Source organism: Serinus canaria, chromosome 1, assembly GCF_022539315.1.
Source record: "Serinus canaria isolate serCan28SL12 chromosome 1, serCan2020, whole genome shotgun sequence".
In the NCBI taxonomy this organism is placed as follows: Eukaryota; Metazoa; Chordata; class Aves; order Passeriformes; family Fringillidae; genus Serinus; species Serinus canaria.
Genome location: NC_066313.1, coordinates 107,190,337 through 107,212,838, shown reverse-complemented (window position 1 = coordinate 107,212,838; position 22,502 = coordinate 107,190,337). Strand labels below are relative to the sequence as shown.

Genomic DNA, 22,502 nt, shown 5'->3' with positions numbered 1-22,502 from the left:
CTGCCATTTCCCCAACCTAACTTCCATCTCCAAAGGTAAATGGTTTCCTCCAGTCTGTAGCAACACTCTCCCTGAGGACCAGATTTCCTCCTTTGGTTTTCACCCACTTTGTGCCCACTACTGCCTTACATTACCCTTCCACCACCTTTGCAAGCCCCAGTGCAGATCTGGGGCTCTCACAGATCTGTGCTCCTGGGGATCTGGCTGCCAAATGACTCCTCTGCCACTCCTGCACTCTGCCAGGGACAATCCTAAGCTGAAGCACCAAGTGCAAACCTTCACACACAGAGCTGGAGTTCCAGATCCCACAGGCCACCTCCACAGTGCACATTTCCCTTGGCATATCCATCTCCTAAGTGTGGTTCTAGTATTTCTACAGACAGACAGGGGAGGGAGAGCTGCCTTTGGAAGGTATTTAAGTGCATGTTGCACATCCAGGGACATGGCATGACAACACAAAGCCCTGCATGATGAGGTTGATAATTAATGCAAGTCTAAAGCAGGTAAATTTAGTGTGGTCCAGTCAGTGTGCTCAATGCAGCTGCTCCAGCAAGCTATCCTGGGAATCCATCATCTCCATCCTGTCCATTATTCTCCAAGGCCCATACACAGTACTGGATTGGTGGGGGAGGTTTCATGTCCTAGATGGATGCAGGGTTGCAGGGGCACAGCACACCTGTACCAATCCTCACCCCATGCCATTCACCTGCATCACACTTTTAAGGATCAGAGGTCCCAGGTATTGCTTTCCCCCCCCCCCTTCCTTACTCACCAGAAAAACCACAGGTTTCTACAGTCATTTCAGCATCAAACTCAAAACCCAGGCTCTTTCTAAATCACTTTCTCTCAAATGGAGCAAATTTATCTCACTTCAAAGAAACTGGGAACACCTGAATCTATTCCATCCACTCTGCTCCCTCGGATATTCCAATATTTCACCTCATTTTGGCTTTTCAAAACCTTTAACAACGAACAGGTATGACCTCAAAACTTAAGGGTCTCTACAAGGCACTCCTGTGAAATTCAGAGGGACAACTGTGAAATGAGCAGAGGCTGAGGAACCAAGCCCAACTCCACAAGATTGTATTAGGTTGTTATAGCCTAATTTGGTTCCCCTAATGAACAAACCCAGGAGGTTTTCATCTCTCCCACCTCTGACACTTGACAGTAACCCTGCACTGTGAGGCACAGGCCATTTTAGGTTCTCCCAGCTACAGCCCTGAGCCTGGCTGCCATCTGCCACCACACTGACATGTGCCACACTAGAGTCACCTGCTTCCAGAGCTGCACGTGAATGAGACTGCTGGGGCTACAGAGCTCAGAAACCAGGAGTGACGCTTCACAAATGAATAGACTGTGCAGTTCAACTTTTTTATTTTAATAAAATCAAGAATATGCACAGCACATGCAGTGCTAGCATCTAAACTAATACAATAAGCAATTCTAAACCTACAGTGACTTGAAGTTCAATTTTCACATTCAGCAAGTTTAAATCCATTCTTGCATATTGGTTTGAATCCTTGTATCTGAACTGAAAATATTGCTGGCTGATAAAACTTGCTAAAATGCACAAGTCACTGATTATGCCAATACAACAAAGATAACCACATGTTTGAGGATTGCAATGTGCCAGACATTCACTGAAAAAAAAAAAACCACACAACTAAACAAAACTCACGCAACAAACATCTGAGAATCTGGACACTTCACATCAGTGTTTAGAAGTGTTTCATAAATATCTTAAGACAAGTGTATCAAAACCTTGGCATGTTTAATTTTAAGTTGCCAATTTTTGTTTTACTATCAGAAAGTTATGGCTATACTGCCAATGCCGGGTCTGCTTAATTTGACTTAAGAGTTTAATATGACTTAAACATTAAAAGCTCACACTACCCCGAAATATATAATTTCACGCATACGGTGACATTCAACATTCAAGTGCCAGTGTTTTTGTACTGTCTTTTGGTCAAGTTTCTTTAAACTTTCAAAGAATCACTTTTAGGCTTACAAAAATAAATATTTGTCAAAAATGTTCAATAAATATTACACAAAACTAGCAGCAAAAAGTATCTAGAAATCTGTCGTGTGCAAATAGTTTTCTTCCCAGCTATCATTCCCATGGTCCCAAATAAGTTTTAGAATCTATTTCCTTCTCCTTAAACAAGCTGCGTTCAATCTCCAAGAGACAAAATAAGATTGGAAGTTAAGGACACGCACACAAGACATATATAAAATTCTCTGAATGTGCAATAAAAGAAGTATTTTGTAAAAAGTTATGGGCAAAATGTACAAGGGCCTAAACCTAGACTTGAAATAGCACCATAACAAATGACCTCAATACTGTCAAGTGCACCTACTTAATAAAAGTTTTAGAACAAGGCACAATACACTTGAAAAAATCTATTGCACTTTAGGAGATTTTTGCCATTTTCCTATGCCACTGTAGATTAGTTGTTAAATGCTCTGGCCGCAAAGTTAGCACAGATATTCCAAGTGGCAGAGGCATATTTCTGGTGGACAATACTTATCTTTGGCCAGATTTAGCATAACAGACTATAAATACAATGGAAACCTATGCAACTAAAACTGACTAAAACTGCACTTTAATAGCAGAATTGAAACCTTGTGCAGTTTATGTACATTTCCAACCTCTGTGATCTCAGGTTTGTTTGTTACTCTTCTGGAGCCATTTTACAAAGTCTACAGTAAGCCAGTTTAACATCTCCACGCAGCTTGAACAGAGTAATGTGAATCTGCATTAAAATAAAGCCTGCTGCATAATTCTTCCTGTTCATACCCTCTTGACCAAAAAACATCAACACTAGCATGCGTTATTAGACCAAAAATTCAGTCAGGCCCTTACGGAGGACCAATCACTGCCATGGTCAGCCATTCTACCATTTCAATTTCATATGGCAGGCATTTTTAAAAAGTCTAAATAGATGAATTCTCCTAAAAACTATTTCAAGATATCAGACCTTTAAACGTTCCCTGTAATGTTCTGCCCACGTTTGGCTAGCTCACATTAATGATCTGCCTAAATATTGAAAAAGGAATTGCTGTATTTACTTGCATTAACTTCAAAAACAGTGCTTTTAATGTATGCATGTATCCATACATCATCTCATCATGACTGGAATGGCTTATTAAAGGCTATCAGGTTCTAAGTACCTATCCAGGATAGAGTGAGCAAATCAGAACTTTAACTTAGTACAGTTTTGCCACATTAGAAACTAATTGCATTGATATGCTTCAAGATGTTTTATTTTTCAAATCTGCAGATACCAAAAGCCCTAATGCAGGCTACCGCATAAGTTTTTCTTTGTAATATTATGGATGAATCAGTGATTCCTGTTTAAGTTGTATCACACCTGTGTGCCAAGGTTTGATTTTAGCCCAAGTTCAGTAATTTTTATTTTGTCAAAACAATTGATATCTTGAGCATTACTGAGCCAACAGGACATCAAAATAAAAGTTGTCTAAAGTTAAAGGCACAGTACATTAACAAACAAATGATCCTCAGTCACAAAATTATAAATGCAGTTTCTGGGTGGGGATGGGTGGGAGGGGAGTTAATCCTGACTACAGCAATAAGAGTCTTCAAAACCACCTTCGAGATAGGGCTACTTGTTCCTTTATTTCCATCTTGTGACCTTGAGCTCCCTTAAAAAAAATTTCAGTGGAGAATCACAGCTGGTAATGTACTGCGAGTTCTTGAAGCTACACAAGGTATAGTCTGGCTAAGTTACATGTGGTTTCCATATTAGCTTGTTTGGTGGGGTTGGGGTATCTGCTGCAAGCAGATCAGTTGCCCCACCAGTCCACCCCCTGGGAGTTATAGTTTCCTCCATATCCATCACTGTTGTAGAAGCCTCCATAACCACCACCTACAAAAGGCAAGAGAAAGTGATGCTTAATTAACTCTAAAGATTTGCACCTTTACAACAAGAAAACAACCTAGGTATCTGCTATTAGAGAACCCCACCCAGCAGTACTGTCAAATGCACAACACTGAACTAACTCTGGAAAGGCAGGTAGCATGAAACCATCAGTCAGGTAACCTGCACTGGCCTAGATCCAAGCAGGTCGCTGAGACTGCATGACAAGCACCAGATGATCTCTTATTCCAACATTACATCCAGTTTTCCCCCAGCAAGCACTCCGTAGCTGCTCAGCCCCTCACCTCCGAAGCCCCTGCTGCCGCTCCCGCCGCTGCGGCTGCTGGTGGAGCGGCTGCTGCTGGAGCTGCTGCTGCCGAAGCCGCTGCTCGTCCGGTAGTCCCTGGCTCCGAAGCCTCCGCTGAACCGACTGCTGCAGAGGGCAAGAGACAAGCACTGGGGTCAAACAGGTGGCGTTCTGAGCACTGCACACACTGAGATTGATGTACTCTGACTCTGGGTACCAACCACAGCAGGACAACAGCCACTGCTGAGGTGAGCACACCAAGCATCCCAAGGCTACTTGGAAAGATGCGATTCGGTAAAGTCTCTGCCTCTGCAAGATTTCCAACCCTATCTCAGTGTATAAGCAATGGATTTATGACTATATCTTATGATGTACACAGTGAGTATTTTATAAGCGTACTGCAAAATGGAAAAACAAAAACTCACACCAAACCAAATGTGGTTGGATGATGGTAACTATATTAAGAGAAGTGTTCTCTCATCCTACCCCCCGCAAGCCAGTAAACAAAGGGTTGTATTACAGTGTTTCAGGTTTCCACAGCAAAACTATTATACAAGTGGCCTCACACCTTCATTCTCTTCTCTCTCATTTTGTCAGCAGGCACTGCATTACGTTCTCCCAAACTTCAGAACAGCTGCTTTTACAGTTCTAAAATGGTTTTTGATAGCATCATTCAGTTGTATCTAGCTGCTCACTTGAGATGAAAGAGGTTTTGTTAACTGTCTTATGAACAGACAGAACCGGACAGACCCTGTCACCTTTGCACACACCAAGCTTAGCTTATACTGCACTTATCATCCTCTAAGTGTTATTTTCAGACTGAGAACCAGTAAAAGAACCGTCTCTTAACAGACTGAATATACATCTCTAGCCAAAGCTGTGCCTCTTACCTCTTAGATCGCCCACGGCTGCCTCCTCCTTTGTGATGCTGCTCATAGGCCATGTTCTCCAGCCACGATGGTACTTCTTGCTTAGCCTCCACAAGGAGATCAAGCAAGTCCTTTGTAATGTTTATGTTCCTCTCATTGAAGAATGAAGTGGCAAGACCTGAAGGAGATACTCAGTTTTGGCTACACACAAACCAAGTACACCACAGCACTTACACCCATTCCACATTGCAGATCCTCAGAGCCAAGCCTGAAAACACTAGCATTACGTAAAGAGAAAGCTGTTTGAGACCATTAATCCATCACAGCTCATCACAAGATCATGTTTACTGACAGACACAGCAGACACCAGGTTTACATGTAGTAAGAGAGCCTTTTGATGGCACTAAGAACATTACCCAAAGGAACTGGTAAGCTTTCCACAGTGGCTACACAGCAGTGACCAGTTTTTGGTCAGAGAAGGCAGCTCACAAGCTTCTCTTAAGTACATATTTGAAATTTATTACTCAGCCTATAGGACTGCATTTGTCAGCTTAGGTATGAAGTGCTGTCTGTGAAAGCCCCAGGTGATACTTACCAAGGTTTCCTACACGGCCTGTACGGCCAATACGATGTACGTACTCCTCAATGTCACTTGGCAAGTCGAAATTTATGACATGCTTTACATTTGAGATATCCAGTCCTCTTGCTGCTACCTAGTGGTTAAATGATTCAATCAAATCTCAGTAAGACTCCACAGGCCAAGAAACAGGCTCACATGCTTGAGTTTTACAGATTTCACTTACTGCTGTGGCAACAAGAATGGGGCTCTTGCCAGAGCGGAACTGGTGCAGTGCTTCCTCTCTGTCCCTCTGGGAGCGATCTCCGTGGATACTTGTACAGGCATAGCCTTCGTGGTACAGGAAGTCCTCTAAAGCATCTGCCCCCTTTTTAGTTTCCACGAACACCAGAGTCAAGGAATCTTTACCTAATAAAAATTAAAGTCCAGGTTAGCAGAAGAAAAGCTGCACAGACAAATACAGGCTCCATAAGCTGGTAATAGGCAGCTTTAATTCTCTGCCCATTTATTCTTAAGTAACATCACTGGGGACCTCCCTCCCCTTTTTTTATTAAGAGACATGCTTACATTAACTTGATACTGGCATTTAACCAGTGCAATACACTCACTGCATGTCAACAAAATACCCTTTCATTCACCTAATCAATAGAAATTTTTCTTGCTTGGAGTCATTAGATTTGCCTATTCTAAATTTTGCCTCATTTGCTAATCTGCAGCTGTTCTTTACCTGTGGCATTTAGCAAGTCAAGCAGAAACGATCGTTTGTCTGGCTCTTCCACCCATACTACTTTCTGTGTGATGTTCTCAGATGTAGAACCTACTCTGCCAACAGCCAGAAAGATGTATTCATCAAGGAAGTCACGAGCAAGCATCTAAGAAGTGGGAAGGAAAAAGAAAAATCAAAATCAAATCATACTTTTCCCTCCTTCCAAAGGTAAAATTTCTTTGGCCTTAAGAGCTTTTTAAGTATTTGAACTCTCATTAAGTACCTGGATTTCCTTGGGGAAAGTTGCACTGAACATCATGGTGTGACGAACCCCCTTTGGTGGCATAGTATCTTGTTCAACAATTCGACGAATTTGAGGTTCAAACCCCATATCAAGCATTCTGTCAGCTTCATCAAGGACTAGGTACCTAAACAGCATTAAAAAAACATCTTCAGAACATTTTTCTGTAAGCTGTGCTCTGGTGTCTGCACTGGGTTACAAATTTTTAACTAGATGTTTAGACAGTCCAAAAGCTACTATCTGTGGTTCTTAACTGTATCTTGATTTAGATGTCATTTGCACATGGACAAGCAATACTTACTTGCAGAAATCCAGTCCAATCTTTCCTCTCTCCATCATATCAACCAGTCGTCCTGGAGTTGCTACAAGCAAGTGACATCCACGTTCTAAGTCACGGATCTGCTGGCCAATGTCTGCACCACCATATACAACGCAGGGGCGAACTCTGGAGCGGTATGCAAACTGTAAAGCAAAGTAAGTTAGCACCAAGAAAAATTCTGCTTGAGCTATGTTATAATAATAAACTGTTAGATCTACCTTTCTGGCTTCCTCATAGATCTGCACAGCCAATTCTCTAGTGGGAGCCAAGACCAGTGAGATTGGATATTGCTTACGGCGCCCATACCTCCCATTCTCCTGAAGAAAAAAAAACAACCTTGGCATGAGCATCCAAAACACAAAGGGAAAGAAAAAAGCTACTACAGGCCATACTTAAGAAACATCACCAAGTTTAAGAAAGACAAAGCAAGGCTGAGAGCCAATTTGAGCACTGCCCCTGAAAAAAGCTCTATTACAGAGCCCAAGGTTCAGCTGTGGGTTACTATGGCAACAGCTGCACACAATCTTGGTCTCTACAACAACTTCAGCAGAGAAGTAACAGCCACAGAACCAGTTACTCCCTATTCTGAAATTACTATGACACAGATGTGCGACCAAGTAGCTTTTGGTAGCAAGATAAGTGTCTTTTAAATTTATGCAACAAAACCATTCATTTTTTATAAATTGGACAGTTATGCAGTCAACTCCTCAGGCAGGAAGAAAAGTAATCCACAGCCTGGATGTAAGGGAAACACCTGAAGTCTTCTAGAAGTTGAGATGCTTGGCTATCGTACCAAATTTCGACAACATATAAGACCACCTATCATGTTCAGTAGCACACATCAGCTCATGTGAAAAAACCCCAAATCTACGGCATTGGTCACTACTTTCCCAGGAGAGGGTATTTGAATACTTGCCTTCATTGCTCTCAAGGCATCACCAGGGCCATCTGCATATATCTGGCTCAGTATTGGTAGAAGAAATGCAGCTGTTTTCCCAGACCCTAGTAGAACACAAGTCAGTATTGATTAGGAGTTATTATCTACTACAGCACTAACACTATCAGTAGCACATTCCCAGTAACACCTGTGTCAGGCTATGGCTGCTATTTGTGGCACTGTAGCACCCTCAGCAACCCAAAACCCTGAAGAAAATGTGGTTTAAGACATGAACATGTCTCGGGACAAACACAGAAAATCTAGTCAAGTCACATCTAAAGCAGATGCAAGACTAAAACTAAAATTAGCTTCCAACACAAGTATTGCTACACTGCACAGGAGGTTCCACCTCTTACCTGCAGTAATACAAGACCCCACTTCTACTGTGACTAAGCAACAAAGAGTTACTGACTTACCTGTCTGAGCACAGGCCATTAAGTCTCTCTTTTCTTTAATAATAGGTATTGCATGTTTCTGGACTGGAGTAGGACGGGTGTAGCGTGTGAGTTCAATGTTTCCCATGATAATTTCTCCCATGTCAACATCACTGAACTGTAAGATATTTAAAAGGGTTAAGATCAGAATCCTTCTCTTCAACCACCATGTAACACAATGTTCAGTTTAACAAGTCATTTTCAAGGTACCTCTTGTTTCTGCCCTTCATATAGAAATTGCCTATAAAGTTACAGAGTAACACAGAACTAAGTCCAGTTTTCTAAGCAATTCTTAAAAAGCCAGCCAAGCCTGAAGTGCAGACTGCACTAGCACACACACCGTGTTTAGCCTAACACTGCCCATGCCTTAGCAGCTGCTTCCCAGTCAGCACCTCCAAAGCATTTCCACTTCTTCACAGGTTCACAGTTTAAGGACAAGTTACAGTTAAAAAGTAAGCTATGAGTGCTAATTGAAAAAGCTTACACAATTTCTTCCCTGTCTTAGTTCATCATATGCAACCCTCTTCTGCAAAACAGCTTAGCTGCAGGAAGGGAAGACAACGTTTCCTTTCATCCCTAAACTCTAGGCATCAAGACATCAAAGCTACCCAGGCAAAATAGTCACTATTATATATATTAGCAAAACAGACTCAAAAAAAAACCAACTTACACTTTCAATATGTGGAGGACAGTTGCTGCCTGTTGCTTCAACAGGAATATCATCATATTTCTCAAAGTTAATGCCAGTATTGCTTCCTGAAAACAGTTCCCTAAAAACAGATGAAGAAAGTATTTTTACTTGCTGGAATTATCAAGTGGCCCTCCCCCATGAATCAGTCCTATTCCATGACTTACTGTTCTAGGCGTTCACTCGGCGGGAGAGGCTTAGACCAGTCATCCTCATCTGATTTGTCACACCAGCGGCTGTTCCCGCCGCCACGGTCAAATCTGCCGAAGCCACTCCGGTCATAGTCCCCGCCTCTGCCACGCTCCTCATATCTAAATACAGCACGAGAATCAGACCACCCTTCCCAGCAACAGGGGATACTGACATGCACAAAGCCATAACAATGCAGCACTGTATGCTCTGTGTATTACACACACAACTGTGGAACAATTCAAAATCATTAGGTTATCCACACTTGCTTCTTGACCTAAGCACAGAAATTAGTCCTAACCATCAGACCAGGTCATATTTTTTTTGTGTCAGACAGAGTTTGTCATGATTTCAGAGCTCAGTTTAGCTTAACACATTGAACTTTATAGCACAAGTTTTTTTGATTAAGCATAACAAATGTAAACAGCCATCTGCCAGTGGAGCTGCAACCCAAGTTGCGCAGTCTTTGTAGGGAGCTCTGTTTAAACCTCCTAAGCAGCACTATTTTGTATTCCCCCCACCCTTTCCTCTGCCTCATTCTACGCAGGCTTCCCATGTCCAGACAAAACCCTCCAGGCGTACAATTTCTTCCTTTATTCCCCCACCACACATGTGACCAAATACCTCCATTATGTCATATAATTATTTCATAAAGAGGGAGCTCACCTGTATTACTGACTTGGAAAGAAGGTGGAAGAAGTCCTTACCTCAACTGTTTAGTTTTTGGCCTGGTAAATCATGTTTGAGAAAAGTCTGGATACAGGACTAGGTCAGCTTTACTAAGTAGTCGGTAAAGGTCACTCTCACCACACTCGTGCATACAACGCATGATGTGTGTAAGACTGCTCAAGTAAGGCAGAGAACCTGCAAGAGTCTCACCCAGTTTTATTAACTACACTTTTTAAACAAGAAAAAAAATAGTGAAATAAAAAATCCATAGTGATGTATTGTGTGTGCTCCCAACAGCTCTTCATGGTTCTCCTGGAAGTAGCCACCCACCTAGCACTTCTTTGGTGAATGCTGAAATCAGCCAGGCACTACAGCTGCAGTGAGTGGCTGGTGGCAGACTACAGGGCACATCTTTCAACATGCAAGTTGCCCATCCTTGAAGTCACGAAGCTTTAAAGGCAAGGTCCTCTCCCTCTCTCCTCCCCTCCCAAGCTCCTCCTACCTCACACTGCTCACACCTGGAACCCTAATTTTGACATCAAGATGACAAGTGCAGTGCTAGAGCTGAGGCAGACTTCGTGTGCACCACGCAGACAAAGAGGTACTCACCTCCCTCCTCTGGAGCCGGTCCCGCGGTCGAAGAAGCTGGATTTGGAGTCGCGGTCGGAGCGCGCACCGAAGCTGCTGTAGGCATCCTTGTCTCGTCTGGAGCTCCAGCCACCGCTATCGAAACCTAGCACAGAAAGGCAGTTCAGCCAAACACTGCGCAGCCCAGGCTTTTACAAGAAAAAACACTCTGTCCAGGAAGTCTTCACTGAAAAGTCTATAGGACTCAATTCCTTCATGAACAGAAGATGCATGAATGCTGAGACTTGTTCAACAAGGGACTGGAGCATTTCTCACCACCCATTAGAACTAAAATTTCTCCCTGCCTGTACAAGCACGATGGGATTTTAAAAAAAAACACGCTCTTGCCTTAGTACAAGTATTTCAGTTGCCTACCCTGGAAAGATCGGTATCAGAAGAAACTTTAGGATGCTAAGTCTTGCCAAGCCTCATCTACATCGTCTCTCCAACACAAATCCTTGACTACATGTTAAATTTTTGGAGATTAACAAGGCCTCTCAGATCAATAAATAGTATCAGAAATATAAACAGAGATTAGAATGTTTTATACTGCAAGTACACAAAGCAATGTGACCTGCACAGACTATAACTAACAGCACCACACTCAGAGAAGGTATATGGATCTCTTCACAACAAATTAGCCACACTGTATTTTTCCAAAGCATTTTTACTTTTGTCTACAGTAGGTGCCTACTTACATATGTTAACTCAAAAGAATACAAAGTACCTCAGCTTGCCAATACCAGAGTAAAAAAACCTCACTTTTATTCTGCTACCAGGGCTGTGAGGTAGCAGAAATGTTAAACTTTAAACATTGCTCTGGTACTGGACTAAGAAATTATAAATTCCCTTTCAGAGGTCCAACCTCCCCAACTTTGTGTAACATATTTGATCTCAGCTATGGGATTCCAGCAGAGAATAAGTTAAATAACAGAACAGATAAACAAAAAATGCCACTCTTGTGAGCATGATTTGCCATGACAAAAACAGTCCAGACCTATTCATGAGACAGTAACAGCAACCACAGAACAAATTCATTCCAAAGAAAGACTGGGCCTAGAACAGTCCCTAACTGAAAAGGTTTTGGTACCAGAATTACCCTACTTTTTTATTGTTCTCTAAAGAGTGCCATTCACCTTGCCTGTTTTTTAATTAAGAATTCTAGTACCCAGAATCCAGAAATATACTGGTCACAAGGGAACTTTAAAAACTACTGTGCTAACTGTAACTCTTTTGTCTGGATAACTGAAATACACAGCACTAATAATCCAGTAAGTTTTAGCACATAAGATCATGGATTGTGCTTCAAGACCTTTAAAGTGCTTCAAGAAGCAGTATTAGGCTTTTAAAGACATTAATTTCAAAAAGGTTATTTTGGCTTGTTTAAAAGATAGCTAAATACAGATTTTATTATGAGTAACTTTTAACTATTTGGATATGTCATCCTGTCAAGGGATCTAACAGCAGTGGTACTGACAGAGCCATCTTCAGGGATGCAGATGTAGTTTCTTAACAGTGAAAAACTCAACTGACACTATTTCACATTTTCTACCAAGCCTCAGAAGCTCAAAGAGTCAAAATTTTATACTCCAAATAGCCTAGAAAGCAACCTCATTCACCTAGCTCATTACAGCAGGTGAATAACTAATTTCTGAAGCTGGTACCTTGCCATAATTTTAAGGTAGCACAGCAACTTCTACACCAAAGACAGGTGTGCACATCCTGCTTCACCAATTCCAGGCCCTTCAGTCTGGCATTCCTACTCTGACTTTATCTGTGGATCAGCACAGAACACAGGACCAGGCTATACAAGTCATTTCGAAGTGAATGACAGGCATAATAGTCAGAATTTCAGACATCAAATGGTAAAATAAAACTGGAAGTAAATGCTCTGAGGAAAATCTGTAATAGATCACAGACCACCTTCTCTGAAGATAATGACTACAATGCTGTGCAAAGACTACCAGGAAATTCCCTAAAATGCCAATGCTTTTGGCTTTTTTGAGTAAAAGCCAGTAGAGATTCCATCCAGCACATCTTCCTCATGGCAGGGATAAGAACTCACTAAAGTTAATCGACTTCCAGAGCAGCTCTGTACTCCTTACACCTATGAACAGCATTACAAATGCCAATGCATCTCCCTCAAAGAGCATTTCAATTCACATTTTGTAACACTAACACTAATCACTGCCAGATCACTTGAAAACCTGCCACATAAAGTAGCAATAATCATTGTTTTTTAAAGATATGAGAAATAGAATGATAGAATCCTTTAGGGAGGATAAGACCTTTAAGTTGAGTTCATAACATTCACTTTTTGATCTACTATAGATCAGATCACAGTTTAAATATCCAGAAGCTGCTTCCAGGAAGTTTAAGAAGAAACTTACATGACAACAGGCTTGAGTATTACCGAGTGAGCTCATGGAAGCAAGACACTTCAGGCAGCCCTGCATACTGAGCTCCCACAGCTGAGAAATATAAATACCATTAAGTAACCTAAGGACATTATTTTTATGCAGGCTGTTATTTCCTGCAGTTCTCTACTACCCTACTCCCCACTTACAAAACTAATAGATTAGTATTAGTGGGACAGATCTGCAGCTAAATGGAAGATTTTTTTTTTCCCAATCACATTGCCAGATTTGTAAGGCTGCTTCAATAGTCTGTTGTATGGTTAAACACTGCCATGCAAGGTTGCTGCCTCATAGCTAAGCTTTGAAAAAAATCTGTCATTAAAAATTCCAGAGAGTGGCCAAAATTCAGAAGTTCCAACTCAGCTGAAGAAATCACTGAGTTAGGTAAACAGAAGCAAATATCACTTTAATGGACGTACAACTGCAGAACAGTCTCCAGATCATCCTACAAGACAGCTCACCTTTACAAGTCCAAACTCATGATGCTTCCAACAGGGTACTGAACTGGAACTTTTCTATTCAGCAATTATGAACCCTGTCACAGGGAACCAGGAAGATGCCAGTGTTACAGCACTCAGCCAGGTTTAAATGCAATTTTTGAGCATTAGGTTTACCAAGGGAAGTTGGCAGCCAAAATTCTATAAACTGGACAAGCCACAAGCCAGATTATGGTCTCATGACCTATTTACCTTTTTGCAAGGTGAAGATGAAGTCTCCAGAAAAGCCTCATGTAATCACACCCCCACTGCCATGTCTGAACTCTGGCCTTGCACACAAGAAAGTACAATGCCAGTCCTACCCATAATAGGTCATGGTAGAACTCAAGGTTACTGCATCGTTTACCCACAAAACGTAGGTACTAAACATCATACAAGAAGAAATCTATGAACAGCAAATGTTCACAACCACCTTAAAGCTGTTCCCTGCTTTTGAGAAACCTGCACATTCTTCAGATTTGGCAAGTCAGTTTCTTGCAAGACTGCTCATATTTGAGGTCAGTGTGACTGGGAACAAGAGCACTGAACTGGCTGCCAACCAATAGTCCTTCTCCTTTTCCTCGAATATTCAGCTGTTAACATGCTGTTCACCACTTGGTGCTTCAGGCCATACTACTTTCACATAACGAAAAAAACCCCAAACCAAACAGAAAAAAAACCCAAACAAACAACCCCAGAAAAAAACCCAAAACCATAAAACAAACAAACAAAAAACCCACAAAACCTTGAAAACCCACTAGTAGCTTGGACACATACAAAGGCAAGACAAGAACAGACTGGTCTTTCTTCAAATGGTCTAAGGCTAGAATGGAGCATTTTTCATCTAGTCAGAGTTAAAGAAACATAGCTCCAAAAGCACTGTGAGACATATTATCATATAATGATTGCCCTACCACCCACTCATAATGGAAGCCATCCTCCTGCAGTACTGAAAAGAATCTGTGCAAGTTTACAGCTTCAGAAACAGATGAGAGATCCAAGTCTTCCCGTGCCACAAAACCTCATTTCTTTACCTTGTAGCACTGCAGGAAGTGTTTTAGCTGCTGTACTGTGGAATATTTCAATAGGTGGTAGAGGAAATGTTTCTCTCATATCCACCCAAGCCAGGAGACATGACAACACATGCTGCAGCACCTGCCCCCCTGGGATCTTACACAGAAAGGTCATTATTTACTTCACTGAAGTGTCCCAAGAAACGTTTACTCTGTATTATGTTCTGTTTAGAGATTCCAACGGAAGACGGAAGGGCCGTTTGTCAGCATAAACACCTATGTAAACATGTGACCAAAACAGGCCATGTACTTCTTGTCTGCTTCACCAACAGCCTGCATTTCCTTCTGCAAGTACTCCAAGGGGCTTCCATAAAAACTGCAGGAAGTTGAACAAGGACAACACCTCTCTGTGTAAAGATATGCACTTACGAAGTGAAACTGCTATTTGTGCATAATAAACAACTGACTGCTCCAAGTTCCACAACACAGTCACTAGCGGAAAAACTAGTACCCACAAAATCCATTCAGACCAACACTCAAAATTATACAGCAAGTTAAGATGGGAGACTCCATCTTGCTTCAGTCACAGCTAATTGTTACACAGTCCCAGAAGGTATTTCATCAGTCGGATACTAAACCTGAGCTTAGGATTTAAGCTAGTGAAGGGATCTAGAAGAGCAACTAAAAGCAGAAGATAAAGTTGCCATGTCTTGCACAGGACAGTCAAGCAGTCTGTGTAATTGCCTTCAGCAGTACTGTCAAAACCTCCACAGTCTGCTCCTGGAGATACAAGAGCCAGTTTAGTGTTAGCACAGTGTTTCTGATACATACCCTGCTTTGAAGCTTCCCTGTTCCGCAAGTGAGGAGGAATGTATCGGCCTTCTAAAGGACAAAAGAAAGGCAGTGTTACAGGGCCGTTGGGTCAGCACATTTTGAAATGCTCATCTTGTCAACAACAGCTTCTGCTTGGTAAAAACATCTGCCTTTAAGGCCTCTTGCAGTATTTTAAACAGGAATCCATTAATACAGCACTTGGTAGCATGCTCTCAGGTAAAGTTCCTGCATACCCATTTAGGGAGCTGATTTAAGGCACAGATGTCTTGTGTTCCTCTGACCAAATCACACACCCATTTATGGGTGCTACAGTGTCTATGACAAAACCTGTCTTCCTAGAACCCATTAAGGCTCAAGCTGGTGCCAGATACTTGAGCAGCTCAAGATATTTACTGTGACATTCAAGTACTGGCACTCACAACACTACTACCAGTATTTTTCCTTCTCTTTAAATTCACCCATCCCCTCCATTCAGCTCAGATCAAACCAGAAGCCACAATGAACTGCCTCTGAATAGCATTCCCCATTTACAATCCAGAAACATCTGTCTGCTAAAGCAACATGAATGAGAAAATACCAACCACAAGCTGAATGTGAATTCCTGGAAGATTCTCCCCTCTTAACATACTTAAACCTTGTATATCAATATCACTTTCTAGTCAGTGAATTGATATCAGCACAGTTGACATTCCTGCTCCACACCTGGTATTTTAAGACAAATCACCACATTACTACAGTCAGCGGCCTCAGATGAGAGGCAACTGAAAATCTGGGACAGAACTGGAACATTGAGTTCCCTCTAGCTAATTAAGTGCCTCAGAAATGTGCACACATACTGTACCACCACAAAATGAAGTGGTTCTATCTAAAACACACAGTGTTTTCAAAGCAAGCTTAACTGGCAACCTCCTATTTCCTCATCAGTCTCTGTAAACTTTGGCTTTAGAAATTGCTTTTCACAGCTACAAGCCCCCAATTTCTAAAAGTGCGTTTGTAAGCTTGAGAATTTGCATGTACTTACTACTTGTAGAGCTTCCTTCACTCTGAGAGTCTGAGGAATTCAAGTCTAGACCAGAAAACTAGAAGAAATAAGACAAGTATCAACATGTTTTACCATGAATTTATGCTAAGATAAGAAAAAACTTTTCATTTATCATAAACAAGCTACTGCAATTTTTTTTTTATATCGTGCCAAATTAGGTCTCCTATTATTACTCAGGCTACACCATCTTTAGTGTTTTTATACCCACCAATAAACACACACCCACATGAGCAGCAAGGCCAGCAGAGTATCCCACCCACCAAAGCACTACCACAGACTTCTGCTTCACTCGACCTGCAGGCTAAAGAGCTATTTTAAATAGACTGAATTTCAGTGCGCTCAAATGCATTAGGATTTGGGTCAGTGACAATTTTTTTTTTTTTTGCTACGGAAACTTCAGCAGAAGTAATACCAATTTAACTGGGCACTTTACTTGCAGAGACTCAAGGTATTTTTAGCTGTAGTAAAACTACTAAGACATTACAGTCTTCACGATTGAGGCAACTACTGCTCCCAAAACATTGGGTGATGTCTGCCGACATCTTCAGCAAACATAATTTTTTGGGTTGTTTTCCCCAAAAAACCCAATAGCCTTTATAGTCTTCAGTCTCTCAGTAAAGTTCCCCTGAAGATGTTCAGTTCATGCAGTACTGGTGTGCCGCTCAGAGGTGTTAAGTCAAACACAATATGGACTCATTTCAGCAGAAAGCAGTGGGAAACCGATAAAGTTTAAGAACCAAATTATTACAGTTGTTTGCCTACATGGCAGGGATTATAAACACGTATCAGAAAAATAAGGCATGCTTAAATACAAATGAGTTTTGTATTGCACAGAGGTATTTTTCAACATGAGCTGAATTACTCCCAAGCAAAGACTCCAATGCACTGTGCTTTCCGGCGCTCAGCTGCATGAGCTGCCGCCAAATGACATTCAATTCTTTAAGAATCGGCCGTCATCGTAACATCCTCTTTAGAGCTACCTCTTAAAATGCCACCTTTCTAGTTGATCGAAGTATCAACGCAGGGTTTAAGAATGGTTCTTATATTTAACAGCATTTTAAAGGCTCTCTACACTAGGTCAAGACGGTTCTCCAAAACCAACAAGAAGCGATGGATAAATTTTCTCGGACTGGATGCCCATGGTGCGGACAACACTTCCCAGGCGCTGCCTCGGGCCGGGGTGGCGCAGCCCCGGCGCCATCTCAGTGCGGCACTGCGGGCTGGATTCCCGGCGCAGCAGGAGCGGCTAATCCGGCTGCCGGCGCCCGTCACGTGTGGCGCGGGGGGGCAGCGGGGGAGAAGGGAGAGGGGAGGGCAGGATCGTCTCCATGACCTACTTCGCGGGAGCGGCCGAGGGCGAGCGCTGCCCGGCCGCGGTCCCGCTGCAGCAGATGGGGCTCTCTTCCTGCCCCTGCCTCCTTCCCCGAGGATTAGATAACCATCGATCCCGCCCAGCGCGGGGAGTGGGAGGGGGGGATGCAGGAATGAAAAGAAAATAATAAAAAATGGTGCGGACCAACACGACTCCAGGCCCAACTGCGTCACCGGGGCCCGGCAGCACCGGAGCTCGAACAAAGGCGGCCGCCAGCGCCGCCTCCCCGGGGAAGGGGCGTCACACAAAGCGCGGTGTCGTGTGTGTGTCCCCCCTTCCCCCGCCCCGCACAATGGCGGTCATTGACCGACCGCCCCTTCCTCCTCCTCCTCCTCCCCCCGCGATGCAGTTCCCGCTGCGGCCGCCGGGGGCCGCTGTCGTTCCCGGCGCTCCCACACAAAGCGGGTCCGAGCGCGGCGCGGGGGCCACGGGGCCCAAGCGGGACCGGGGCCGGCCCGGGCGGCACCGGCGGCCCCGCACCCCCGGCAACGCCGCCCCGGCCGCGGGGACAACGCACCCCCGCGGGAGAGGCCCGGCAAGGCGCGGGGCCGCCGCACGGCGTTAACTGCGCAACGACCGAGTGCGCCACAACAGGCCGCGTAGGGGGGGAGGTGGGGGTTACCGCGGGGGGAACTGCGACACGACCGCCAGGGAGCGAGGAGCGGAGCCCCGCGCGAAGATTCCCGACCATCCCTGCCGCCCTCCCCGCCCCAAGAGCCTCCGACGCGCGCCTCCTCCGGGTAACGGAGCGGCCTTTCCGCTTCTCCTCCCTCACCTGCTGGTCTAGACTGAGGGCATTTTCCACCGCCACATGACTCATAACGAGAGATCGGTCTCGGGCTCGTCCCGCTCCGCCTCGAGAAATGGGGATCCGCTGGGCCGGGAGGTCGCTGCCGTGGGTGTCACTGGTTCCGCCACGAATCGCTGCCCTGACTGAGCCCCCCCCGCCGCGGGCCCGGCCTTTATATAGGCCCCGCCCCCCGCGCGCCCTGCCGCGCGCGCTGACCTCAGCGCGCACGGCGACCGCCCCCCCCGCCCTCCCTTCCCGGCGCTATCGCGAGAACTCCGCGCAGCCTAGTGCCTGGTGAGGGACGCGCTCCCGGAGCTGTCGCGAGACTTTGGGGCGCCGGGCCCGCGCGGAGTCCCCGGCGGTACCGCGAGGTTTCCCCTCCCCCCACTCCCGCCCGGCTCTCCTCGGGAGGAGGGCGGCGGCGAATTCTCGCGAGATCACGATACATTTCCACCCCATCAACACACGGCCTGCGCCGCGCTGTCCTTTTGTTCGCCGCTCTCGCGAGAGCGCACCACGCGCGCGCGGCCCAGACGCCTCTAGAAGGAGGCGGGTCCTGGGTCACGTGGGCGGGCGCCGCCGCCATCTTGTCGCTCCCCCCTCGGTGGGCAGTGGCGCAGCGCGTAATGGCGGCGCGGCGGGGAGGAGGGGCTGCTGCGCCCGGAGCAAACACACCGGCCTGCCTCCCCCGCCTGCCCCTAGCGCAGGCCCCGACTCGCCAACCTGCGGCTCTGCAAGGCTCAGACCATCCCCTGTGAGCCGCTCCCCCCAGCACACCGCTGGTGGGTTCCAGTAGTCACTGCGCATCTTCATCAGCTCTTTCTCCAAGCCCCTCAGCCATCAGACACACTGACGTGCCAAAGGACTGCCCTTGTTCTCCCTGTAGCGTCAGTTTTGCCCGCTATCTCTACATCCAGAAATAGCCGCACCTTGCATTCATCAGGACTTTTAGACTGTAAGCATCAGTCAAATAGTTAACATTGAGCTGTCATTAGGAAAAAAAAATACACAAGTAACCCCATTCCCTTGTCTCACAGCCTGCTGACACAGAGAATAGTAAAGCTGCTTCCTTGAATTTGGGTCAGTAAAAGCAGTGATGAACGTGCTTAGGGGATCAGGACACGGCCGGAGCTCTGAAGGCACAGGGAAAAGCACACGGGGGTTGGCTGGCCTTGATCCTCACTCACATAGCAATTATTCCTCCATTTCCCTCCTCCTCAGGCTCCTGCCTCTTCCAAGAAGAAAACCACAGGGAAGATCCATTCTCCAGAAGGATGATTCACCATGGGATTTAAAAACAAGACTGAACTTTTCCACAGTATTCATACATTAAACAGCCCATCTCTGCTTAGGTTTTTCCTGCCCTTAAAATTGGAGCTCTAGAGCCAAAGACTTCCTGATGCAGAAATTAAAATCCTATGAGACAGGGTTTAAACAAGACTTAAGATTTAAACATTCACAAACAAGTCCTTGAATGAGCAACACATGTTCCTCACAAACAAACCACTCAATTCTGTGATGCTCTGGTCTTAAACAAAACATTTACCAGTCCTCTGCTTTCACCTTCCATAACACTTCTCCATCCAGCTACAGTTCCAGAGTTAAAGATTTATGCTTGTATTTCTTCCCCAGGTGCACCTATTTATATAATCTAAAAGCTCCCAGGTTTCTTCATTGAAGCTTCCTGACAGTTAAAAGGAAAAGCTTTCTGTATTTTTTAATAAGGTATTACTGGATGTAGGCCCAAATTTTGTTTCTTTTGAAAGCAGGTTTTAAGTAATACTTTTAATTCCTTTTCTTCTTACAACTTTGCAGACAATCCTAAATTCTAAAGAATTCTGCAGTTCCCTTTACATCCCTGCAAGGTCTGCAGTGTTTTACAAACAAGGGCATTCTTTGTGATAATTCATATGCACTAGAAAATGACAGTAATTAATCCTTTGCTGTTTTAGAGGTATCACAGCAATTTAAACCCTGATCCTGCAGTCAGGGAAGTCAATTTTCCCTCCGAGTTGCCATCTTCTCAGTTTCACTTTTAATTCTCCCACAGCTGACTCAGACAATTCCCTGGAGGAAGCTGAGCAGCTCATGAGCACTTGAGTCAACACCAGAGTCCTCACAAGCCCTCAGCAAGATTTTGCCAGTGGGCTCAACCAAAACTCCTCAAAAGCTGACTCTGCCGGGCTTTTGGACACTCAGTTCTTAAATCCCAGTAAATTCCCAAATCTGGCATTCCTTCACCTGCAGAGCCCCATCTGGCAGGCGTTCTGAATGGCTCCACTGAAGCCCCAAAACAGCCAGAAATGCAGGTTTCTGAGTCTTGAGGAGGTTGTGTTAGGAAGCCAATATCACCCCCTGCCACCAAGCCACGTGTGCTGTGAAATCACTGTGTTTATGAAGTTGTATCTGAGTTTTAGAGTGTTTTACCCAATGCTGACAGACACTGACCTTGTGCACATGAGTTTCCTTATCTGTTTTGAAACTGTCAACAGGTCCTACACTGCTGACCATCTTAACTAGCAGATTTCTCACTGGACACAGCTATGGACTCACTTCTAAGGAAAGGAGGTATTTTACCAATGGTAATGCAGCTCAGACATCCAGAGTGTCATAAAAAATGATCCTACCATGGATGTAATTCTCAAGTCGCAGCAGTGAAGAGTTGTTTCTATTTCTACACAGCTGCCTATGAGGCTAAGACCCCATACTGTATTTTTGTGAGTCTTTCATACTGTAAGATGGCAGGGTAATCAAAATATAAATTTAATGCTGTCCAGCCACAAATTAGCAAAGGGATTTGGAAACAGTCTTTAGTCAGCAGTGACTATCTCTCATTAATATCAGAGATCTGTCTTTAGCAGCATAATTTCCACATGCTCCATCTGATCAGTTCCTAAATTTCTGTGGACATTTTACAGCATCAAAAGGCAGAATCTTATTCAGTGTGTGGGGCAAAGCCACTTCAGTGAACCCAATGGTTCCTCTCACTGTCATTGCCAGTGATTACTAAACTGTGCCTGGACAGCATTTGACAGAATTCCTACAAAATACTCCCCTGTCCTGCAGTACTTTGTTCTGTCACTGCCTTTGCTGAGTACACCTCTATCCTCAATCTTAGCACATAATGCCTTTAACTCATGTGAAGAATTAAAGGCAATCTGATTAAGAGCTGCTGGTCCTTTGGCCACTGTGCTGCCACCCAAGCCTTGCTGGCTCCCCTTCCCTTGTCTCTCCATGTTCCCAGACTAGTAGGTGGAATACACACAGTCCATTGGAGGGAGCTTAGTGAAGAGCAGATTCATTATTATTCTCCAAAGAGATGCCTGGAGTTTGTTTTCAAGCTTCAAAGAAATTCTCATCTTGTTCTGAAAAACCACAACGGACTGTTTACAGAAAGCAGGGACTCTTAGCTGAAAGGAGAGACAGAATCAGGAAGTTTTATAAGTTATGACTCTAGAGCAGGGTACACACAAAAGATTTAGTCACTTCAAACATTCACTAGTCCTTATCTGAGGCAACACTCAAGGCTTCTCTCTCTCTTTTTTTTTTTCTTTACTGAAGTCCTGTTTTTATTTTCTGTAATGATTTAGTGACAAGATCAAGTAGTCACAAGCCTCTGTGAGAACTGAGGAAGTACAAGCATAGTTTTGTTCATATTTCTTCTTGTTACATGAGGATCAGACACAGGGGAAAGTGAGGCCTTGAATGTGGACTCAGACTTTTAGGGGATGGAAGAGAGAATGTTTTTTGACTAAAATGACAAGGGTTGCTGTCCCCAGTGGAAGAATGAATGGAGAATGTGGCAATTCTCTGAACATTGAAAATTTCTGAGTTGGGCTCTCATATCCCTAGATTCCTTGCTAGCTTGGATTTTAAAAACCTTAATCATTTTTATTTCTCTGCATTCAGATTTCTGCATCATCCCCACTGGATTCCAAATTACATTTGCTTTCCTCTTTCACTCTCCAAGTCTATGCACTGCTTTGTCTTCCCAAATGCTGTTTTACATGTTCCAATTAGATTAAGGACTTGCCTGCACAGGAAAGTTACACTACTA

At 44.2% G+C, this 22,502-nt stretch overlaps 1 protein-coding gene across 1 annotated transcript; it reads right to left on the bottom strand.

Moving 5' to 3' along the window:
- Positions 1 to 1,357: 1,357 nt before the first annotated feature.
- On the bottom strand, positions 1,358 to 18,613 carry DDX3X (DEAD-box helicase 3 X-linked). Its single transcript, XM_009089618.4, has 17 exons — positions 18,431 to 18,613; positions 16,263 to 16,320; positions 15,239 to 15,289; positions 10,484 to 10,607; positions 9,184 to 9,327; positions 8,999 to 9,098; positions 8,311 to 8,446; positions 7,874 to 7,959; positions 7,176 to 7,274; positions 6,940 to 7,100; positions 6,621 to 6,765; positions 6,359 to 6,503; positions 5,858 to 6,039; positions 5,650 to 5,767; positions 5,076 to 5,232; positions 4,184 to 4,311; positions 1,358 to 3,887 (listed from the first exon to the last, which is right to left on the bottom strand). The coding sequence occupies exons 1-17, from the start codon at positions 18,473 to 18,475 to the stop codon at positions 3,805 to 3,807; spliced, it is 1,962 nt and encodes a 653-aa protein (XP_009087866.1). The 5' UTR covers positions 18,476 to 18,613; the 3' UTR covers positions 1,358 to 3,804.
- Positions 18,614 to 22,502: the final 3,889 nt, after the last annotated feature.

Excerpts from the sequence above, each read along its gene's own strand:
- DDX3X (XM_009089618.4), bottom strand. The coding sequence starts at position 18,475 with ATGAGTCATGTGGCGGTGGAAAATGCCCTCAGTCTAGACCAGCAG. Across the intron at positions 10,608-15,238 it reads CAGGGAAGCTTCAAAGCAGG|GTTTCGATAGCGGTGGCTGG; the intron begins GTATGTATCAGA and ends TTTCTGTGCTAG. Across the intron at positions 6,040-6,358 it reads TGACTTGCTAAATGCCACAG|GTAAAGATTCCTTGACTCTG; the intron begins GTAAAGAACAGC and ends AATTTTTATTAG.